This window comes from Gracilinanus agilis, chromosome 3 (genome assembly GCF_016433145.1).
Source record: "Gracilinanus agilis isolate LMUSP501 chromosome 3, AgileGrace, whole genome shotgun sequence".
Lineage (NCBI taxonomy): Eukaryota > Metazoa > Chordata > Mammalia > Didelphimorphia > Didelphidae > Gracilinanus > Gracilinanus agilis.
The window spans coordinates 87,228,640-87,248,752 of record NC_058132.1 but is presented as its reverse complement, the minus strand read 5'-3'; the positions used below and the strand labels follow the sequence as shown (position 1 = coordinate 87,248,752).

The window sequence follows — 20,113 nt, the reverse complement described above, 5'->3', positions numbered from 1 at the left end:
GTCTGCCCTCTACATTTTGGCAACCAAAGGGCAAACTATCATTGGCTAGTTATGGCTCTTTTCTTCTCCTGACTCCTGCAACAGCATTCAGATTTCATAACTTTTTAATAGAATTAAAGGCAAAATGAACTTGACTATGATAACATTTTTACTTAACTTTTCTTTCCTAGAAAGACAGCCTCCCTGCAAGTTGTAGATTTATTATCACATTACCAGAATGCAAGAGATCAATAGAACTACCCTGACTCCAACTTCATTCATCCTAAATGGGATTCCAGGATTAGAGGACAAGCATGGTTGGATCTCTCTTCCATTCTGTTCCATGTACGTGGTAGCCATAGTAGGAAACTGTGGCCTTATCTACCTCATTTGCTATGAGGATACACTGCATCGGCCTATGTACTACTTCTTGGCCATGCTTTCTTTGACTGATATTATTATCTGTACCACTACCCTCCCCAATGCATTCTGTATCTTCTGGTTCAATCTCAAAGTAATCAACTTCAATGCCTGTCTGGTACAAATGTTCTTTGTCCACACATTTACTGCAATGGAATCTGGGGTCCTCATGCTCATGGCTTTGGACCGATATGTGGCCATCTGCTACCCCCTGAGATATACCACTATTCTCACCAACTCTGTCATTACCAAAGCTGGGATCATTACCTTATTTCGGAGTATGATGCTCATCATCCCCTTTCTTTTCCTGACCAAGAGGCTGCCCTACTGTCGTGGTAACACCATCTCCCACACTTATTGTGACCACATGTCTGTAGCTAAAGTTTCATGTGGCAACATCAAGATCAATGCTGTTTATGGACTCATGGTTGCCCTCCTAATTGGAGGTTTTGACATCATCTGCATTACAGTTTCCTACACCATGATACTCCGGGCTGTTGTCAGCCTGTCATCAGCAGATGCTCGACAGAAAGCATTTGGGACATGCACAGCTCACATCTGTGCCATTGTCTTTTCATATACTCCTGCTTTCTTCTCCTTTTTTACCCATCGATTTGGGGGCCATACTATTCCCCCTTCAATCCATATCATTGTATCCAACCTCTACCTGGTTCTACCCCCAACTATGAACCCTATTGTTTATGGTGTGAAAACTAAGCAAATCCAAGAGTGTGTTCTAAGATTCTTTTCAGGTTCCAAGGATAAATCTCATGACATTTCGTAGGAAATCCACTAAACAAATACAGAATAAAATACCTCTGCCAAGTGAAAGGGATGACCCAACTTTACCCACAATCTGTCATCTCCATTCTTGGCATGGATAGTGCCATGTGTCCAGTGAAGGAGCATTTACAATATGTTATTGTCACTGGTGTCAATCCTGAACCTTCCAATGGTCTAATCACTGGTCCATTCCAATGGTCTACATTATATTCTATTTATACAGTCCTAAGCTCTCTGCTGATCTCCATTCTCAAATATCCAGCTCCTAATAGTTTTCTTGAACTGTTTTTCAGTAGGTATTTTAAACTGAACATTTCTAAAACTTACTTATTCCAAAACTCTCCCCTTTCCTGATTTCCCTATTCCTATTGAGGGCAATATCTCCTCTGTCTTCCTGATTTGCAACCTAAGGGTCATTCTTGATTCTTTACTATTACTCATACCTTACATGGAATGTTAGCTGGTTCTGTTGATTTCACCTCTGAAATATCTCACAAAATGTCATTTTTTTCTCTCTTGATACTACCATCACCCTAGCATAAGACCTCATCTCCTCATGCCTGGACTATTGCAATAGCCTATTGCTCATTCTGCCTACCACAACTTTTTCCCAAAACTAGTTCATTCAGCTGGCAAAGTGATTTTCCTAATGTGCATTTTCGACCATGTCAATCCACTACTAATAAACTCCAGTAGTTCTCTACCACATCCAAGATTAAATATGATATACTTTTTTTGGTGTTCAAAGCCCTTCATAACCTAGTCTCCTTTCCTTCCAAGATACTCCTCACCTTTCCAGTCTTCTTAATAATTTATGCCCCTACACATACTCTTAGATCCAGTAGCACTGATTTCCTTGAAGCTACTTGAACAAGACACTCCATCTCTCTACTTTGAACATTTTCTCTAGCTGCATCATGCCTAGAATATTCTCCCTGCAATCTTGGCCTGTTGCCTTTCTTGACTTCCTTCAAATCCCAGTTAAAATCCCACCTTCCATAAGAACTCTTTCTTCTGCCTTTCTTCTGCTGATTATTTTCCATTTCATTGTATAGAGTTTGTTGATACAAAGTTTTTTTTTGCATACTGTCTTCCTTACTAGATTGTGAGATCCTCAAGAGCAAAGACTGTCTTTTATCTTCATCTTCCTCCCCAGTGCTTAGTACAGTGCTTGAGTATAGAGTAGTGCTTAATAAATGCTTACTGACTGACTGAAAAGGAAGGTCTAAGGGGACCTCCACTTATAAGACACTTGCTGCTTCTTATCCTATACTGAGAATTGATTCAGAATTCTATATCCATCTCCTGTGCCTAAGTATCCCTGGAAAATGTCATATGGATAGTTAAGGTATGTATCAAAATAAGTTACTAAAGGAGCCCAAAATAGTGAAGGAAAAAAGTATATAGGTTCAAAGATCCCAAATCACCCATCTACACTGAATAAATTCATGTGAAAATTGCTAAATTCTATACTTCAATTTATCCACTGAGACAAGTTTCTATTATTCTGCAATTCCCAGCAAACTCATTTTATTTTATCCCTAGCTGTCTTGATTTTAAACTATTTAGATTCTTACATATTTGTCAAAGTTGACTTTTACAAAAATCTTTTTATGTACCTGTGTGTGCTGCATGCCATAAAGGAAAGAACTTTGATCCAGTAAAAGCTTTGGTTTTACCTGTGCCCTACTTCTTCCTTCAGAATTTGGTTGAATATTATTTACTTTTCACATTTTAGTTCAATCTTATGAACACTAAATGTGTTTCCATGTTTTAGTCTTGTTCTAATGGGAAAGAAGATCCAGTGAAGACCAGAGAGATCCATAAAGAAATTAACACAGGATAGAGACAAGATCAGAAACTTGAGACTATGCTTCAGTTTCTTGGATGTAAGGAGTAAAGCCTCCTAGAGACTACCATGCCTGATCTCCAGAAGGGAAAAAAAAGCAAGGCAGAGACAGTAGCAATCTCCTGATCCAAGGAATGACTTTGAGTGGTAGTGTCAAGAATATCTCAACTTTAAATTCCTGAGCACCCTTGGAGAGGCAATAGCAAAAACTCTCCACCTTATTATGGCCACATATTAGTCTTATAGTGGCCATCCATAATGTAGTATACAGAATTGGGGGATAGTTTTTTCTAGCTTTGGCTGAGTTCCAAAAGCTGTTAGAGGTTTTAGAATCTTGAGGAGAGAGGCAGTTGACTGGATCTTCCGTGGAGGGAGGAAGTCAATGAGAGAGCTCTTAGATTATCTAGCTTCAATATTAAAATTTAGCCTAGCATTGATATATTTACTTAAGAAATTATTATTTTAGATAGTCCCTTTATATCTTCCTTTCCTAATACCACCCTGCCTTCCCTCCCTTACCTTAGTGGCTGTGGAGTTTATAAGGAGAGTAATTAGAGAGGAGTTAAATCTGTGAAGAGTTATCTAACTGACAGAATTATTTATAATTTAATCAAATCATCATTTATTCCCTTTAGATAGCATTTTGTAAAACTGAGTAAGGCAGGTCCTTACTCAGATTCCATCTTTACTTCCCTTCCCCCGCCTGAGGTTCCTGAGATAACTGATAGGGCTTTCCTTTAACCCACCTTCCTAACAAACATTCTTCAAACAATTAAACCCTTTGTGTTTCAATAGTTCTATTTAGTGTAATTTGTCTGTTAGTTATCAAGAAGGGAGAAAAGGGAAAGAGACAACATACTCTGGGCTCAGAGGGTAGCTGGGGCATCCATCACTGGGACTTAGACTCAAACACAAGCTGAGGGAAATAGACTAAACTGAAATTAACAAACAGGCTTTAGTTAATTTCAATAATCCTTGAACTATGATAAAATTGAAGGGAATTATGCATATGCAAAACAAGAACAAATTATTTGAGAAATGGCAATATTCATGGAAAATATGGAGTAATGAGAGAACGTGGACCCAGTCTTCTGGAGAATATGCAGGATTCTAGCATCTTGTGTTCTAAAATTATTATATTGGACTTTAATGTTATTTGGCATTTCAATATGAAAGCAGAATGATTGACAGTTAATAGTTTGGAACTTTGAATCAACTGAGCTTACCATGTACTAGCAAGGGCAAAAGTCAGTTACTGGAAGACTATAAATAGCAGGATTTTTGGACCAAAGGGGCTCTCAGTTTTGAGAAGGGATTTTGGTGGAAGGTCTTGGTTGAGATTTGGGTAGGTCAAATAAACTTAGAATACCAGCAACCAGCTCTGATCACTACCATACTCTCAAATCCTGTGTGACTCCAGACTGTATATCCTGACTAATTATTCATTAAGAAGAAGCAATATCAATCACCACCAAACCTGATTTAGGTTAAAGCAACCTGGCTTTGCCAGGTTGAATCTGGCAGGCAGAGCCACAACAACTGTCTAGTCTGAAACCCTGATTACCTTCAAATCTCATAGCATCTGATCATCTTAAGCCAAGGATTTCCTTTACCCCTCTCTCCTTCAATTCCCTGTTCCCTTCCCCTCAGTTTGGTACCATTAAATCTTAAATTCACTTAGGTGAATGTCATTCTTTATCTTAAGGATTAACAATCATATCCTTGGGTAGTTGAAGAAGGAGGGATTATTCCAACCAAAGTTAAGTCACAGTCAACCAGTGTTTATCCACATTTTGGGGGCAGGATAAGCAGTCATAAGAGTTGTGTGATATAAACCACAGCCTCTTCACTTGACCACTTATCCTGGGACACTGTTATATTGAAGCTGAGTATATTAGTTAACATCACGAATATTCCTGTGGGGTCCTTAGTGTTCACCACCACAACTTAGTACTACACTTGGGGATTTCCACATTCACTCAGCTTCTACTCCTCACACCATCAGAGAAGAACCTTATGCCTCCATTATCTTATAACAGATTTATTGGATAAAAGGTTTATCCTAAATCGTGCTAAAATATTAATAAGATTTAAATTGATGTCCAATACTTCAAGTATCATTTTTATAAAGTTTGTTATCTGACAAAATAGAACCACATGATTAAGTTTTTCTACGTACTCAAAAAGCTTACTCCACCTAAGCCATGACAGGAAGGAAAGAGACTGAGAGATGGAACTCCACCCAATTTATATCCTGTCTACATCAACACATAATGACAGGAAATGAGTATGGTGCTGGGAATCATAGTTTTGCTGGGGATTGTAGTTTTTAGGATAACAAATTCAAATTACGCAATCCCCCCGGGATCCTTTGGGAGACTAGTCTCCCCAATGGATCATGTAAACATAACCAGCTTATAAATTACAATAATTTGGGGATAAAATGGAAAGACAAGAGAAAGAGAACAAAACTAATGATTGCTAGGCCCATTGACAAAAATCCAATTAGGGGTCAGTCCCCTTTATCTTAAGAGTATACATACAAAATAAATGTGTTACAATCCCCCACAGTTCAATGAATTATACTCCATGGTTCATTCTGGGTCTTCTGATGCCATGGAGGTTCCTTCAGGTATCTTCATGATGACTTCTTCAAACAATTCATCCTCTAGATTCAAAGAGTTATTGAGTTTCTTTTCCTGAAGTGTTTCTTTCTTAAAATATATTTTTTGTTTTTATGACAATTATATAGTCCCTATGTCAATTATGCAATACCCTCTGAGGATGGTATTGCAATCCCTATGACAACTTTACAATCCCCCCCCAGGAGGGGGTTGACCAAGACTCAGATCCACTCAGCTAGCCACTGAAGCTCATGGATTTTAATCTTGGCTGAAATGCTCCCTCTTGGGGGCCATTTAGGGGTACCATGCCCCTTAGGAAAACTTTATAAGACTATAACTCATCAGGGGGCAGCTGGGTAGCTCAATTGGATTGAGAGCCAGGCCTAGAGATGGGAGGTCCTAGTTCAAATCTGGCCTCAGACACTTCCTAGCTGTGTGACCCTGGGCAAGTCACTTGACCCCCATTGCCTACCCTTACCACTCTTCTACCTTAGATCCAATTCACAGTATTGACTCTAAAACAGAAGGTAAGGGTTTTTTAAAAAAGACTGTAACTTATCACAAGATAATCAATACCTTGGGTTTTCTCCCTCCTTTGGCATGAGACTGTACCAGCTCTAAAAGGCATGTCTTTCAGTATGTCTCATCCATTTTAATATGGAGGTAAGGAATGATACTATAGCACTTCACTTCAGCTACTAAATTGACCCTTACCTCTTGTTACAAACATCTCAAAGGTACTTTTACAATGGTGTCTTCTCCAGTCCAGTCATAGGGAAAAGGTACAAATAAGGAACTAATTAGCAACAGAACTAATAGCCAAAACATAGTAGCTTAAAAACATAGTGTAACAAAAAAAACATAGTGTAACAGAACTTAAACAATATAAAATCTTAAAACAAGCAATCAGAAAATACAATATATGTGACAGAATACAGGCAATGAATTCAAGAGTTCTTTTTTTCCAATTCCAATAGAAAGAGTTTTTCATAAAACAATGGAGTCTGAGAAGGCTGAAATCCACCTCCAGGCTCTTCAAGGTTCCTTCCCCTCCCCAGTATCATCATCCATCTAGGTTCCTTTTGGTCACACCTCTGGGATCTCTCATAATGAGGGAGAATTCCTCACTGAACATAGTGTGGAGGAATCCCATATTGTAGAGACTGGGCAGACCAGAATGACAAAGGGGTGAAGCAAGATGACTCTCTCCTCTGAATATCAGGATTATTCATACTAATCACAAGAAATAGTGCACCCAGGAATGGTAGGAAGAAGAGACATCCTAAAACTGTTAGCTGTTTGAGATAGATAATGCACTGCTCTTTCATAGTGTGGGCCATCCTTGCCATTCTACTTCCTGTTTGGAAGAGTAATCTTCCTTCTTCTCCCCCTAGGGGTAAAAATACCAGGGAGTAGCTTGCTTCCCCTGCCACGTGGACAGGGGGTTAAGAGGGTAGAAGCTCTCCTCAGGTAAAAACCCTTTAATAACCCTTTATTGCCTAAGGAAAACACACCTAGGCTTCCAAGTCAATTAGCTAGCAAGTTCTCAGGTGTTAGCAATGTAAGGGAAAAAGGAATTGATACTTCCCAACTTGTTTGAAGAACAGTTCCACAGACTCCCAACTTGTCAGCATCAATCAGCAGCAGTAACAACAATAGCAGCAATAGCAGCAGCAGCTGGAGGAGCAGGATCATAGGCAGCAGGTGGCTCCAAAAGGACCACCCAAGCAGTTAGGGAGGAAGGCAGGATCTGCAGCAGTAGGCAGCAGCAACCTCTGGGAAAGCTCCAAAGAGAGTTTCTGGAAAGGGGTGGGGCAGGAGAAACTTGGTTTCTTTTCAAACTAATCTACTCAGAGAGAATTAAGGGTTCTGAATTCCACTTTCAGTTGCCATAAATGTAGGATTTTAAATTAATGTCCAATACTTCAAGTATTATTTTTATGAGGTTTATTATCTGACAGAATAGAACCACGTGATTGAGTTTTTTTCCTGCTCAAAAAGCCCACTCTACAAAAGCCACGACAGAAAGGAAAGAGACTGAGAGATGAAATTCCACCCAATTTATATCCTGTCTATGTCAGAACATAATGACAGGAAGTGAGTAGGGTGCTTGGAATTGTAGTTGTGCTGGGGATTGTAGTTTTTAGGGTAACAGATTCAAATTACACATACTGAAAAGAAAAATGATTAAAATATGTTTTTGGAGATAAAGGAGGAGATAGAGAGAGGTTGAATCACAATGAGGAGCAATCTTGTACCTTGCTTTCTATTACCAAGTCATCTACTAGATTAAGCAAATTGTGATAAAATCCCTGAAAACTAGATTATATGTTCAACAAGAATAGACAGATAGATATAAATGTATGTGTGTGTGTATATGTATATATACACACACATATACAAATGTAAATGTAACCATCTTAAAACATTTATAATTTAGTAATATAATATATAAATATTTAACATCCTATCATCACCAACATATCTATTCAGCATGCACTTACCTATGTATTCATTCATCCAATGTGCATTTATTTAGTATCCATTGTGAAGAGAAACCTGTACTAAGAAATATAAAAGGCAATGATAATATAAAAGCAAAAATTAGTCATTTCCCATAAAGAATTTGCATTCTGCTGTGAAGATATAACACATACATAGACACATGTAATATAAACACAGATAATAGAATGCGGGATATATAAATATATATGAACAGCTGAGTGGCTCAGTGGATTGAGAGGCAGATCTAGAGATGGGAGGTCCTAGGTTCAAATCTGACCTCAGATACTTCCTATGTGTGTGACTCTGGGCAAGGTACTTAGCCCCATTGCCTAGCCCTTACTGCTCTTCTGCCTTGGAACTAATACACAGTATTGATTCTAAGATGGAAGGTAAGGGTTTAAAAACTAAATAAAATTTTAAAAAAGAATATATAAGAGGTATGCATAAGATAATTTATAGGGAAGAGAAACACTAAATATTAAAAGAAATAGGAAAGATGAGAGGTAGCATGATATAAGGAAAAGAATTCTTGACTGTATTCAGAAGACTTAGGTAAAAATCCCATCTGACAGTTCCTCCTTGGGCTTCAGTTTCTTTATCTTTAAAATTAGAGGGTTACATTACATGGCCCCTCAGATATCTCCTACCAATATATTTGTAATCCCATGATCCCATACAAGGTTTCTTATAATTTTTGAGCAGTTTCAAGACCCTACATGGCCAGTTTTCCCTACTTTTTCCTTCTCAACATGCCAAACCTTGGCCTATGGAATTATGTTTACCTCCTCAGACAAAAGCTTCCCTAGAAAAAAAGAAGGGATGTTTAAGGAAGCAATAGGAATTCAGATACTGCTAAAAGTGCAGGCAGCTCTACCAGTGGCAGAAATTCCCTTTAGATTGTCAGTTTCTAAGTTATGAAACAGGTGATTCTGAATCAGTGTGCTGAAGGTGTTTGTTTGTTTGTTTTAATTCTTTTCTTCATCAGATTTTTGTACCACATTTTCCATTCGACCAATTTTGCTTTTAAAGCTGTTATTTTCTTTTTGCATCAGTTTCCTTTCTTTCTTCCATTTTTCTTCAACTTGTCTCTTTTGATTTTTTTAATTCCTTTTTTAGTTCTTTCAGTTCTTCAAACAAATTTCCATTTTTCTTTGAAGTTTTGCATGTGATTTCTTGGATCTCACCATCCTCTATTGACTCTGAGTTTCCTTCTTTGTTTCCATAGAAAATTTCTAAGATTAAGTGTTTCTTTTGCCGTTTGCTCATTTTCCCAGCCTTTTTTGTCTATAGACTTGGAATTATGAAAGCTGATTCTTCTGTCTCCTCTGCTGTTGGCTTTCAGGGCTCTGCACAATGAGCTACTTTGCCCTAGAGCTAGGTCTTCACCCATGTACAGGTTTGAAAGAGCGAAGCACTATGGACTTCCAGTCCTTACTGTGGGATAGTACCAGGGCCCGGAAATTCAAGTAGGGGGTAAGGAATGTGGGGTGATCTATTTTTTCTGTATCCAGAGTCCCAGGATCCCAAAGCTGAGCAATGCCCATTCTCAGGACCTAGGCAGTAGGTGGAGGGGTGGTCAGCCAGTACTCCTCTGTGTGTGGTTTTGCTTCTGGTTTCCCCTTATCTTAAGAAAATTGATTCTTGATAAACATGGCTTCTGGGTTAAGATGGCAGCAGAGTAAAAAGCAGCTGCTTGACCTCTCCTAACCAAAACATATAGGACTTCTCAAGGGGACATAAAAACAAATCCAGATGAACAAAGGGACCCCACAACAGGGCTCAGCATTGAAGGTACATGGGATTGGGGCATTTCCATTCTATAAGGAGGTGAAATAGCTCTACTAAAATGCGAGCTGAGCAACCCCCTTCCCCCCCCACCACCTACAGAGCCAAAGCCAGCACACAAGAGTTAAAGCAAATTTGGGGCACCCATTAAGTCCTTGGCAGCTACCTGGGGTCACCAGGGCCTGTTCCTGAGAGCAGCAAGACTTAAGACTCCAAGAGGCTAAAGAACACGTGGACTTTGAACACAGACCCTGAGTGCAGGTGAATTTGCAGCTGCAGACTCAGATTCTGAGCGCAGGCACGGACCGTGGGTGGGGACCCAGTGCAGAGGGGTGTATGACTGTGGAAGTAGTGCCCTGAGACTGTTAAAGGAGCTTCAGGCAGAGGAACAAACAAGGGGACCACCAGGAGGCTTGACCCTGAGAACAACTAGACCTGAGACCTCAGGAGCCTAAAAAGCACAGACAGACCCTGGGCATGAGAATAAAGCTGAGAGGGCATGCAGCTCACAATGGCATGCCAGAGACAAGAACCCCAGAAGAGAAAGATCAAGAAGAAATCTTTAACACTCAACAAATTTTACACAGAAAAAATCCAGACAACAGAGAAAACAGCAGAGGAGAACAAACAAGTAATCATATGCAAGCCTTCCCAAAAAATGAAAACTGGTCATGAGCTATTGAAGAGTTCAAATCTGAGATTATGAGAAAGATGGTAGAGAACTGGCAAGAAAATAACAGTTTAAAAGGCAGAATTTCGCAATTAGAAAGTGAGACTCAGAAATCAAATGAATTAATAAGCAAATTGAAGACCAGAAATGACCAGCTGGAAGCCTTGAAGAAGCAAACAGACCAGATTCAAAAGGAAAACCAAAATATTATAGCAGAAAACCAGTCTCTAAAGGCTAGAATTGGGCAATTAGAAAAAGATGCCCCCAAATCAAAAGAATTGATAAGCAAATGGGAGACCAAAATCAAACAGCTAGAAAACAGAATAGACCAAATCAGAAAGGAAGATCAAAAGAATATAGCAGAAAACCAGTCTCTAAAGACAAGAATTGGGCAAGTAGAAGCCAATGATATCTCAAGACAACAAGAACAAATAAAGCAAAGTGAAAAGACTGATAAAATAAAAGGAAACATGAAATATCTCACTGAGAAATTGACAGATCAAGAAATCAGGTATAGAAGAGATAATTTGAGAATCATTGGTCTTCCTGAAAAAGTAGAAATTAATAGAAATGTGGACTCCATACTAAAGGAAATTATTTAGCAAAACTGCCCTGAAGTTCTACAAGAGGGCAATATAGACATTGAAAGGATCCATAGACCGCCCTCTACACTAAACCTTGAAAAGACGACCCCCAGAAATATAATAGCCAAATTCAAGAGCTTCCAAGTAAAAGAAAAAATTTACAAGAAGCCAGAAAGAGACAATTCAGATATCAAGGAGCACCAATCAGGATCACACAGGATCTGGCAGCCTCCACACTAAAAGACCACAAGGCTTGGAATATGATATTTAGAGAGGCAAGAGAACTGGGTCTACAACCAAGGATCACCTACCCATCAAAACTGACTATATACTTCCAGGGGAAATCATGGGCATTCAGCAAGATAGAACATTTCCAAATATTTGCACAGAAAAGACCAGGACTAAATGGAAAGTTCAATATCCAACCACAAAAACCACGAAAACATGAAAAGGTAATTAAGAAAGAGAGGGGAAAGAAAGAAAACTCTTATTTTTAAATTTGTCTCTTTAAGGGCTTCAATAAGATCTAATTATTTGTATTCCTATATGGAGAAATGTTATGTGTAATTCTCTGTAGTGAACTCTACTCACTATTATAGTATCCACTATTATAGTAATTAGAAGAATTATTCAAAGTAAGAGGATGGAATACTAAATGGTCTAAGATGATAAGGGGGTGGGTGGGAAAGAGGGGGGTGAATAGTAGAGAACACCAAGAGAAATTTGAATGAATAAGAAAAATAGGATTTTCTCTTACACACAATAAGGGCATGGGAAGGGGAGGGCATGAATACTATTATAAGAAGGAGAGGAAGAGAGCATTAAGAGATAATATTTAAACCTTACTCTCAGTGGAATTAACCCTAAGAGGGAAGAGTAGCTATATCCATTGAGATATAGAACTCTATCTAACCCTACTGAGAAAGTCAGAAGGGATAAACCAAGGGGAGCAGAGGAGTGGGGAGGTCAAAAAAGGGAGGGGAGGAGAAAGGAGAGGGAATTCATTAGACCTTAAAAATAAAAAGAGGGGAATAACAAGGGAGGGGGTAGAAAGGATAGTAAATCAAGGGAGTGGACAAGGGTTACTGGTTTAAAACAAATCACTGGTTTAAAAGGAAATAGCCTAAGAAGAAGGGGTAGAACTAAGAGAGGATACCAAAATGTTGGGGAATATACAACTGATAATTATAACTCTGAATGTGAATGGGATGATTGATTATACTAAATTAAAAGGCTTTTGTGCAAACAAAAACAATGCAAACAAAATCAGAAGGGAAACAACAAATTGGGAAAAAATCTTTATAACAAAAACTCTGATAGGGGTCTAATTACTCATATATACAAGGAGTTAAATCAATTGTATAAAAAATCAAGCCATTCCCCAGTCGGTAAATGGGCAAGGGACAAGAATAGGCAATTTTCAGATAAAGAAATCAAAACTATCAATAAGCACATGAGAAAGTGCTCTAAATATCTAATACTTAGAGAAATGCAAATTAAAACAATGCTGAGGTATCACCTCACACCTAGCAGAATGGCTAAATGATAGTAGGGGAGAATAATGAATGTTGGAGGGGATGTGGCAAAATTGGGACATTAATGCATTGCTGGTGGAGTTGTGAACTGATCCAACCATTCTGAACTACACTCAAAGGGCTATAAAAGATTGCCTGCCCTTTGATCCAGCCATACCATTTTTGGGTCTGTATCCCAAAGAGATCATAGATAAACAGACTTGTATGAAAATATTTATAGCTGCGATGGTATATGCTGGTGATGGAATATTATTGCACTAAAAGGAATAATAAACTGGAGGAATTCCATGAGAACTGGAAAGACCTCTAGGAATTGATGCAGAGTGAAGGGAGCTGAGCCAAAAGAACATTGTACACAGAGATCAATACACTGTGGTAAAATAGAATGTAATGGACTTCTGTACTAGAAGCAATGCAATGATCCATAACAATTCTGAGGGACTTATGGAAAAGAACACTACCCACATTCAGAGGAAGAACTACAGGAAAGGAAACACAGAAGAAAAGAAACTGCTTGAGCACATGGGTTGAGGCGGACATGATTGGGGATGTAGACCCGAAACTACCACACCAATGCAACTATCAACAATTTGGAAATAAGTCTTGATTGATGACACATGTTAAAACCAGGGGAAATGTGCATCAGCTATGGGGAGGGAGGAGGAGGTTTGGGGGGGGGTGAAGGGGAAAGTAAGAACATGAATCATGTAACTATGATAACTTTTCTAAAAAATAAAAATTATTTAAAAAAAAGAAAATTGATTCTCAATGCCTACCTTTGGAATTGTATTTAGCATAAGAGCCCCCTCACTCCATTCTGCTATTGGTTTTCAACTCCTTTCATTTTGAGGCTCTTTTTAAAGATTAGTTTAGAAGGATTGTCAGAGTAGTTTCAACTTTTGAGGCTTCTAAGCTGCCATTTTGGCTTCACTCCCAGATGTGGAAAAGTTGGGAGACTAATAGACTGCTGGTGAAACTATGAACTAATCCAACCATTCTAAAGAACATTTTAGAATAATACCAGAGAGCTATAAAGTTATGTACATCCTTAAACCTAGCAATACCATTACTAGGTCTATTTCTCAAGGATAACAGGAAAACAAAGGAAAAGAACCTATGTGTTCCAAAATATTTATAGCATCTCTTTTAGTGGTGGAAAAAAACTAGAAATTAAAGGGATATATATCAGTTAGAGAATGGCTAAACAAACTGGAATATATGATTGTGATAGAATAATATTGCGCCATAAAAAATGATGAGCAGATGAATTTTTTTATAACCTAGAAAGTACTACATGAGAAAATGAAGAATAAAACAAGTAGAATCATAAAAACATCATATGGAGCTAAAGAGTTAATATTTAAAGGACACTTTGTAAATGTTTACCCACCAGAGAATAAATTGAGAAGTAGAAAGACAAAAAGCATAAGCCATATATTTTGCTAGATAACATCTTCTATGGTATGGGGAGGGGGAGGAGAGGGACTGAATTAATTAACAAAATAGTTGATTTTTTTTTAAGTGAGACAAATTTGTACTATCAAAAAGCAGTCCTTTGATGTGCCTATCTTGCCAGGGTTTTTCCAACATTTATCATTTTTGTCTATTATTTTCTTTGCAAATGTTATGGGTGTTGGGTAAGGCTTTGAAGTCCTTTTATTTTTTGTTATTACAGATTTGGATAGATTTTCAAATAGTTGCCAATAGTTTGCTTTTTGTCTTTTGAGAACTACATGTTCATATAATTTGGCCATTTATCCATTGGGAAATAGCTATTATTTAAAAATATCTTTGCCAATTCCTTTTATATCTTGTAAAGTTGTTTTTACTTAGTTAATTTCACTTTCATTTAATATGCCTCAATTTCATTCCTGCAAAACTTTTTTGTTTTATATGAAAAAAATTTTACATCTCCTATGATCACACTGCTCCCTCCTTATTTAATAATTTTCCCCTTCAAAGATGTGCAATGTAACTCTTTCCATTCTCTTATAATTTTCATTATTTATATTTATTATATATAAATATTTTTAATGTAACTTCTTATGTTTAGGTGAGGCATCCATTTGGAGTTTATTGCAACCAGATGTTGATTTAAACCTAGTTTCTGCGAGACAACTTTCCAGTTTTCCCTTCAGTTTTCATTAACTTGAGCTCATCCTTACTCTAATAATTATCCTATTTAGGAATATGGGTTCCTTTATCATGTATAGTTGCCCTAAAAGGAATAAAAGCAGTCCCTAGATCTGTTATGCCCACGGAGCTATTGATTTCCCGTTACTTTGCTTCCTAGTATCTAAGAGAACAAGACTTGGTAGATGTCCAAAGTCCCTAAAGTCACCACACTGCTGACCAAAAGTGTAACTATATGGATACAAAAGGAGGGCACATTTCCCCCACCCATGTGCTGTATCCTTGTTCCATGCTATGAATAAATAAGTAATTTTTTTATCTATTGAATATACAGTTCATTTTATTCCACTTTAAAAACCAAATTTTTAGCCAGTCTCAACCACACCCATTACCTATTATATCCCCCAACTAATTCTCTCTCTCCAATTTTCCTGTTCACCAAAAAAAAAAGAACTTAGTAAAGTGAAGGCAATGAAATCAATATAATAATCTATAGTTGGGACTTTTTGATGCTAATCATTTTCCCCTCCCCTGCTTCAGGCACACAGACCCAGGTCACTGGTTCTTATCTTTGCTCAATCTTCTCAATTTGAAAGTTTGAAGTTTCTTTTGCTTGCTATTTTTTTCTTCCAACACTTTGGTCTCTCTTAAACCCATTTCTGCTCTTTCTGTATAATTGTGCTATAGTATCCTTTTCATCTAATTGAATCCTTACATTAAATTCATTTTTGGAGTTTGGCAAAAAATAAAAATTAATAGCCATAATTTAATCAGAAAGCACCACTCTCCTGGAGAGCTGAGATCAGTAGACTACAACCAGATGTACCTATGTGGCACAGTGAATAAAAACTCTGACCTTAGAATCATGAAGATCTGAACTCAATGAACTTCACTTATTAGCTGTGTGACCTTGGACAAGTGACTGAATCTCTGTCAGCTTCAGTTTCCTCATATCTAAAAGGGGGTCAGTAATTATACCTACCCCCATAGTTGTTGTGAGGATTTAAGGAAATAGCATATATATAATGCTTTTGAAACCTCAAGTTTATATATCAATGCTAGCTATTATTATAATTTGGAAGGAGGAGAGAAGACTTTTTAGAGACACAACTTTAAAAAATAGAGGGAAGATGCTATTTACAATAAACTCTGAGAACTTTCATCACACAAGGGACTTCTGCTTCCTAAAGGGATTCACCAGGGGCTCTATAATGATACATGCCCCTGAGGTTTCTGGTTTATATCACCAGCAACACTGATTCTGATTCAGTCTATCCTGGGGCTGACTGCTCTTCCTTGAGGATTGGTAAATGATTCCTCCTCAGGCCAACTCGCCCAACTCCTGAGCTGCTACCTCCCAACCTTCCCTCACCCCCTTCAANAGCTGCTCAGCGAGATTACTGCTCTTCCAATGAGATTGAACACTGCCTGTGCTCCAATTTGGGGGTCACCAGCTTGTCTTGTGATGACAGGAGAGCCAATAGCATTTGTCAGATGATCATGGCCTTGCTGGGAATGGGAAGTGATTTAAGCCTGATCATCCTTTCCTATGCCTTCATCCTCCATTCTGTGCTAAAACTGAATTCTGCAGAAGCTGCATCCAAAGCCCTAAGCACCTGTAGTTCCCACCTCATCCTCATCCTCTTCTTCTATACAGTTATTGTTGTTCTTTGTGTCACCCACCTGGCAGAAAGAAAGTTTCCCCTGATCCCTGTGCTTTTCAATGTGTTGCACAACATCATCCCCCCAGCCCTCAATCCTTTAGTGTATGCATTTAGGACCCAAGACCTCAGATTGGGCTTCCAGAAGGTCCTTCTGACAGGTATAAAGAAAAAATGAGCTCAGAGCAAACAGGCTTATGGAGTCACATTTCCAATGTATACAATCTCCATCTCCTCCAGATAAGTAGAAGCCAAGATGGAAATTTTTTTTACCATATGAGCAAAAGTTTTCAGGTCCTACAAGTGTTTGCCATAGCTTCAGAGAATGCCATAGCACCTAAGATTCATTTTTACTATCATGTCAGAATACACCATGGGAATTCCAACATGGGGTCCTGATGGCATGAAGAATGGAATCATAGATCCTAAGTATGCATGGAGGTATGCAAAATGATGTGCTTGGACTATAATGAACATTGTAGGTAGGACGTCTTTGTATATAATAAATATCTCATGTTTTCATTTATGAATTCATGTACTTTCCATCCTTTTAAACATTGACTCTGGAATGTTGAATAACTTCTTGTTCAGTTATTTTCAGCCATGTATAACTCTTCCTGTTCCTATTGGGGATTTTCTTGACAGAGATACTGAAATGACTTCCCATTTCTTTCTCCAGTTTATTTTACAAATGAGGAAACTGAGGGAAACTGAGGTAAGTGACTTGGTCACATAGCAAGTGTCTAAAGCTAGATTTGAAGTCAGAAAGATGAGTCTTCCAGATTTGAGGCCTAACATTCTATCCACTGTACCATCTAGCTTCCCTGATGTTGAATAAAGACTCTGCGTAAAAGGATATATATGCCACAGGAGGATTTGCTTTGCAGTGCCACCAATGATCAACAAAATTCCACGTTTGCTGGAACACGATCAGGCTAATAAAATACTAAAAGGTATTTTTCATAAGGTCTTAGCAAGTGATCTCCAAATCTTTTTATTTTAGTCCACATCCCTATTTGGTAGTGAGGATAAAAAAGGAGGCGAATCCTCAATATCTGTACATTTACTTATTTACAAATGTTCTTCTGTACTAATCATTATGTACATTATAAATCTCATTCAAAATAAAAATTGGAAAGGTTGGGATCAATGATTAGATCTTGAAGCCCATAGAACATAGAACATTGTGAGGAGAGTGATATGGTCACCTAGCCTGAGGTCTTGGGTCTTAAATGCACACACTTTGCCTATGGCCTTTGTCACACGCATAGAACATTGGATTGTAGAAGGAAAACACTTGAGGCAGGGAAGTCAATTAGGAGGCTTTTGTGATAGTACAGTCAAGAGCAGGTAAGGTCCTGAAGCTGAGGGTGGGGTCTGTGTGAACACAGAAAAGGGGAAACTATTGAGAGCTATTGCAAAGAACAGATTTGGTGACAGACAATGTAGATAAGGTGAAGGAGTGTTGGAGGTTGAGAATGACACCAACTTAGATGACTGGAAAAATGGCGTCTTGGACAGTAACATGAAATTAGAAAGATCATTTGGCTTTTGGTGTATGATGAAGTAATGACATTTGAAAAGGGCATTGCAATATCTATGACATTTTAGTGCCTCAGTCTAGGTTTTGTTTTCTCAGGGTATGAATATGCCCATTTGTAATCCATAATTGAACAAATGGCTTCTTCAATCTCTTTCCCCACTTTGTGTTAAAGGATTTCTTATTCACATGCATTAACTGGATTCCACTCTGGTGAAAACAAAAATAACAACATTGGCTTTACAACCCTCAACAATAAGAAACCTGATTATATTAATGTGGTCTGAAATCTTAACTCCCACAACCTTTCTTCTGTATTTGTCTGGGTACAGGATTAGAACCACCCCATATACAGATCCCTGAATTACTGTCATCTCAAAGGGAAAGGGCACCCAGTAGTCTCTCTCAACTCACTCACTACATGGGCTTCACTCCCTCTGACTACACCTGCATTAACTTTCATTTATTATATTCCTAACTTCTTCAAGTACTTTTTAAGTGACAGGTAAATGAAGGCCTTTCTAGATATCTCACAGCATGGTCATGAGAGACCCACAATCATGGCTTTCCTTCGGATCTCTCCTCCCACAAATCATTAGAATGTTTCTTAAGCATATTCTCTCAGGGGCTCCAAATTCTTACCAAGATATCTGGTGAATGGCTGTTTATATGCCCTCTGTTGGCACATCAAAACAGCTGGTAAAATTAAAAATAAGCTTGTCAAGTAAATATTAATTAAATGCCTTCTACATACCCAGAACTATGTTCAATGCCAGTATACAAAGAAAGACAAACTATATTCAAACAAGATATTTACACAATAGACTGGAGATAAATACAGAAATAAAGCACTAGCCAGAAGAGCTGCCAGGAGAGGCTTCTTGGATGAAAAAAGGAAGAGACTTACGTTGAGACTTTAAGGAATTTAGGAAAATGAGGAGGCACAACTAATGAGAAAGAGAGGGGGGCAATACTCCAAATTGGGTGATGAAGTGTCTTCTGAAAAGAATAAAATGGAAGGCAGTGTCAATGGATCATAACACATGTGGAAGGGAGTAAACTGTAAGAAGGGGAAGATGAGAGCAGCAATAGTTTAAAGAAAAAATGGAAAGATATTGAGATGGAAGGGTATGAGGGAAAGATCCTCTCAGAATTTCATTGTCCATATCATTACATGAAGGTGAAAGAAATGCAGTTGAGGAGGAGTCAGAAATAATGAACTTATTCCCTTGACATATTTTCTCTCTATGACATTTTCTCTCCGCATTTATCCAAACGAAAGAATTGAAGAGCTTTAAGGTTTGAAGCTAAACCTCTGATCTGTTTGATGGTTTTTGAGCAAATAATCAAGACTTTTTAATTAAATTATTATTATATTTGTAAAATATATTATATCAATTTAATTAATTGACCAATTAATTAATTAAAACCTTATGATTCAGCATACCTAAATGAAATTTGAGGAAAGAAATAGAATCATCTATTAAAGTTTGGTCGAACTGTCTAATCATGGCAGGGAAAACCTTTCACTGAAGAGAGGATTCCAAAGAAAAGACTAAATCTATATGCATTAGCTAGGAGAGACAATTCTGATCTTAATCCTAAACAACTGCATATTTAAAGCTGAGAATTTCCTGTTAGGCAGATAAGAGAGACCTCAAGAGTCAAGACCAAGTAGGGGTGAAGGTTGGGCCTTTCTGCTGGTTCTAGAACACAGGTTCTTAAATCAGTAAGTCAACAACAATTTGTTAAGAGCTTACTATTTCCCAAGTACCATGGTAAGTTCCAGGGACAGAAATACAACCAAAAACAAAAGCTGATCCAAACCTTCAAGTCCGTCAAGTCCTAATGGAGATAAACAACACATCAAAGAAGTTGAAAAGCTGAGGTGAGACAGGATGGAGGAAGTGTAAGATGGCATTGTCCAAAGAGTCAGAAGCAAAGCCAGGAGAGAAATAAATGATGGGTTTCCTGAACCATTCTTCAAAATGGAAGTTCTTGGAGAGTCCATACCAATGGCAGAAGTGGACTATAATTGCTAAGGG

At 38.0% G+C, this 20,113-nt stretch overlaps 1 protein-coding gene across 1 annotated transcript; it reads left to right on the top strand.

Moving 5' to 3' along the window:
• Window positions 1-217: 217 nt before the first annotated feature.
• LOC123241101 (olfactory receptor 52N4-like) lies at window positions 218-16,706 on the top strand. The gene is made up of 2 exons (XM_044668803.1): window positions 218-1,179; window positions 16,193-16,706. The coding sequence occupies exons 1-2, from the start codon at window positions 218-220 to the stop codon at window positions 16,704-16,706; spliced, it is 1,476 nt and encodes a 491-aa protein (XP_044524738.1).
• The last annotated feature ends 3,407 nt before the right edge of the window (window positions 16,707-20,113 follow it).